This window comes from Cynoglossus semilaevis, chromosome Z (genome assembly GCF_000523025.1).
Source record: "Cynoglossus semilaevis isolate Cse_v1.0 chromosome Z, Cse_v1.0, whole genome shotgun sequence".
Classification (NCBI taxonomy): Eukaryota; Metazoa; Chordata; class Actinopteri; order Pleuronectiformes; family Cynoglossidae; genus Cynoglossus; species Cynoglossus semilaevis.
Window position 1 is genome coordinate 14,294,976 of NC_024328.1, and position 4,631 is coordinate 14,299,606.

At 36.5% G+C, this 4,631-nt stretch overlaps 1 protein-coding gene across 2 annotated transcripts in view; it reads right to left on the reverse strand.

Annotated features, from left to right (window-relative positions):
* snx2 (sorting nexin 2) overlaps positions 1 to 4,631 on the reverse strand; it is a 17,026-nt gene that overhangs the window by 3,751 nt on the left and 8,644 nt on the right. The window contains exons 9-13 of one of the 2 annotated variants that reach the window (XM_017043136.2): positions 3,041 to 3,154; positions 2,742 to 2,835; positions 2,435 to 2,640; positions 1,928 to 2,071; positions 84 to 95 (exon numbers count right to left, since the gene is read on the reverse strand). In XM_017043136.2, coding sequence (XP_016898625.1) covers positions 84 to 95; positions 1,928 to 2,071; positions 2,435 to 2,640; positions 2,742 to 2,835; positions 3,041 to 3,154 — 570 coding nt within the window. The remainder of the gene's footprint in view (positions 1 to 83; positions 96 to 1,927; positions 2,072 to 2,434; positions 2,641 to 2,741; positions 2,836 to 3,040; positions 3,155 to 4,631) is intronic. The other variant, XM_008336470.3, reaches the window with a different exon arrangement.

A 4,631-nucleotide genomic window follows, 5' to 3' on the forward strand; every position in this document is an offset into this window, starting at 1 on the left:
AAACGAGGGAGCGGGCGGGGCAAAAGAAAGACGGAATGACACAGACAGACAGACAGACAGACACAACCACAGACCCGTCCTACCTCATCAATCTCCTGGATGCAGGGAAGCATGACAAGGGAAAGTGCAACAAAAGTTAAAGAGGCTGGCAAGAAAAAAAGAGGAGTCACAATCAGGGACATCGGCCAACGGGAAGCAATGAGACAGGAGGACGTCGGGGCGTCCAACAGAGTCAGGATCGAGGACGACAGACTGTGACGTCTCAGGTTTCCACACGTCAGTCAGACGGTGACTTCTATCAATTTGTTTTCTTTTTTAAACTCTATTTCTGAGGAATAGTTTTTTTCAGATTACAGAAAAAGAAACAAAGAAAAAACAGAAAAATAGAAATAAATGAAAGAGAAAGAAATAAACAAAAAAATTGATAAAACGATGAAGGTAAGAAAGACAAAAATACAGAGAGATAATGTGGCGTCACTTCGAAATGACAGAAACAACTGCTGTTGCTCACTTACGCCCATAGAGGGCAGTGTAGGGCAGTGTAATGTCACGTTACCGACGTGTGCGCCTCTGTATGGAATTTAATTTTCACGATTTACATTTGGGTTCGTTTGTATCTGTATCGCCATAAAATATAAAAAGTACATTTTATTTTAAAAGGAAATTATGTTGATAATTATATGTATAGAATTTATAAAATTAAAATAAAATTTAAAAAGCATGAAATTAAAATCTACACGAACGTAATCTTGTTCATGTAATGCTGGCTTAAATGTTATATATATTTATATTTTAATAATAATAGTATTTAAATAATATTACTACAATAATATACAATAATATTAATAGATTTTGACCACTTTTAGTAAAACATATCTGGACGGTAGCTAACTGACTGTAGCTAACTGACTGTAGCTAACACCAGGGAGCAGACGACTGCTAACTAACGAACTAACTCATTATAACAATTAGGGGACCGTGACGTCAGCCACTAACTCCACACCTTCAGCTCCTCGACACGAAGTAAAACTCGTTTCTCTCTCACTCCTTCAGAAAAAGCTGTTGCTGTGTTTTCTCTTCGACGCCGACAAGGCATGAAACAAAAAAGCCGACTCCTGACAGGCGGGAAAACTCTCTCTACGGCCACAAATAAAATGTTGGTTGTAACTCTACTCTACTCTACTCTGCTCTGCTCTGTCCTCGCCTGTAGCCTCTGACAGCTCCTTCCTCACCCACAGCCGTCTCCTCCCAAAACCCCCCGCATCTGACAGCTCCTCCTCCGCCCTCCGTACACAGACCTCCGACCGTGAAAAGTGAACACCAGTGTGAGAGAATGTGAGTGTGTGATGGAGCCTGACAGACAGCGCTGAGGGTGAATTTTGGCGGTGACGCTCTAATAAACTACTTTTCTGCTTCCGTTCATCCGTTCTGACAAAACGGCGTTCTCACCAGAGTTTTCACAGACGCAGCAGGAGGAGAGCGCCCCCTGTCTTACCTGATCTGACCTGACCTGACATCCTAACATCCTCACTGAGATGTCGGAGACCGTTATCACTCGCCTGTGACGTATTTACGCGGTCACAGACGGATTAACCCTTTCAGCTCAGGTGGTATAGTACAGGTAGGAGTGGCAGTGTGACGTCATAGGGTTTAAGACACATTTCTAGACATATATTTATATATTAAAAAAAGTCACTGAGCTTGTCGTTTTATATATATACATATATCTAAAATGACATATATATACATATATACATATATACAAATATATACATATATACATATATACAAATATATACATATATACACATATACATAAAAAACATATACATATTTATATGTATATGTATATATATATATATACAAGGTCAGCGACATTTTTTTTAACTTTAACCTGGAAATAAGCGTTCCGGTAGCCTTGACTCACCTCCTTGATTTCGTCTTTGGCCTGCTGCAGTTTGTCTGGTTTGTTGTTTAACTGCAGTTTGGCCTCAGCTTCTCGTTTCTTCTGCAGCAGCAGCTGACTGTCCTGCCACTTCTGCCAGGTCTTCATACGGTGGTCAAAGACGCCCTGGCGGGAAGTGAAGGGAGGCAGCGTTCAAGTTTTCATTTTTCGTTAAATTACTTAACATGTTTAATCTGTTTCTGGAGTAATATCTGGAACATATGTAGCGCTGATGTGCACAATCCAGGTCAGTAGGTGGCAGTAATGTACCAATTTTTTTTTTTTGGTCCTGCACTGTCCACACAAAATAAAATTAAAAAAAAACAAAATACATTTTTTTATTTTTTTTTTAAAAACTGCATCACTCGTCTCATCGCCTCAACACCAGGGGCAGCGTTGTCTCAGATTCGGCTAAAGTTTCGATGCTGAAATCCCTTCAACCCTACGCTCCAATACTGTAGTGCCGCTCAGGAGACGTCCGGGTCGTACCTTGACAGCGGTGAGGAGACGGACGTAGTCCCCCAGCAGCTCGGAGAAGAGGTAGAAGTCTGCGTTGGCCTGGTCCTGGTGCAGCTGGTCGATCTTCTCCTCCACCTCCGCCAACTGGGACAGGGCCCGGGACAGGGCCGTGTGGTCCTCGCTGTTGCCCAACATGGCTGCTGACTTGGCAAACTGTGCCGTGTTGATGGACAGTTCTAGAGGAAGACAGAGAGAGGGAGGGAGGGACGGAGGGGGAGACGTTACAGTCGGTATGATTAATGTGACTGGTGTTCCAGGCGTCCGCCCGATTGTTTACCTTTCCTGTGACAGACCAGAGACTCTATACTGATGTGAAGTTTCCTCAGCTGAACGTCCAGGTTCTCAAAATGCTGCTGCTTCTCCTCAAACCACTAAAAAACAGAAACAACGTATTTTTATATGAAAAACCTTCGAATCCGTCTGTGAGAGTCGCATTTCCCTCAAACACATTAACCCCAGAGGTCATCTGGGGGTCATTCCTTCCTTAATCTGAACTTTTAATATCTCAACAACCTGTTAAGATAAAAAACATATATTGTATTATTCTTTCCTCCCTCCCTCCCTCTATCCACTCACAGAATCCGACTCATTCATCTTGATAGTCATCTTATTCACAGCGTCCGCAGCCTTGTTGACCATTCGGAGGAGTCCGGCGCTGCTCAGAGCCTGAGTGTTGACGGCACGAGGCAACTGGAAAAACAAACAAACAATTAAAAAAAAAAGTTCATCCACTTGAACGTCTCGTATAAAACCACTTCATGAATGTTATAGTTCGGTGTCGCACATATTTGGCACACGTTGCACTCTTCTCACCCATGTTATTTATAAATATATATATATATATGCATATGTAAATATATATATAAATATATATGGAAATATATGTATACATACATATATTCATATATGATTTTCTGAAATATACAATATATATTTCTGAAATACTTATAGTTATGCATATGTGTGTGTCTGTCACACTTTATTGTATATATTTACACAGCTGGCACACACCAGCTATCATATATATCATATATTCACATGATATATATTTCTGAAAAATATATTATATAGACATAATTGTATATATAATATATATTTCTAAAATATTTGTGTCGCTATTGTATATATTTTATATACATAATATATATACAAATATATGTAATCATATATTCACATGGTATATATTTCTGAAAAATATATTATATAGACATAATTGTATATATAATATATATTTCTAAAATATTTGTGTCGCTATTGTATATATTTTATATACATAATATATATACAAATATATGTAATCATATATTCACATGGTATATATTTCTGAAAAATATATTATATACACACATATATTTGTATATATATATATTTCTGAAATATTTATGTCCCTCTATTTTATATACATAAATACAGTATATGTACAAATATATGTATGCATATGTTCACATGAGATATATTTCTGAAAAATATATCATATACACGCATATATATTTGTATATATAATATATATTTCTGAAATATTTATGTCTGTCTCTATTGTATATATTTTATATACATAATATATATACAAATATATGTAATCATATATTCACATGGTATATATTTCTGAAAAATATATTATATACACGCATATATATTTGTATATATATATATATATACTTCTGAAATATTTATGTCCCTCTATTTTATATACATAAATACAGTATATGTACAAATATAGGTATGCATATATTCACATGATATATATTTCTGAAAAATATATCATATACACGAATATATATTTTTATATAATATACAGTATATTTCTGAAATATCTCTGTCTCTATTGTATATATTTTATATACATAAATATATATAAACAAATATATGTATGCATATTCACATGATATATATTTGTGAAAAATATATCATATACACATATACTTCTATATATAATATATATTTCTAAAATATTTATCTCTCTCTCTCTATCTCTCTCTCTCTCTCCCTCAGCTGTTAGAAGAATTTCCAAATTGGAATTTCTCCCACGTTCCATTGGTCACATTCACAGAGTTCCTTTATTTCCCCAACAACTTTATCAGGTGTAAAACCCTCTTTGGAACGCAGCACGTCACTCTGCCCACGCCTCGACATCCGGGCGAAAATAGACTCATTTTTCTTCATTGTT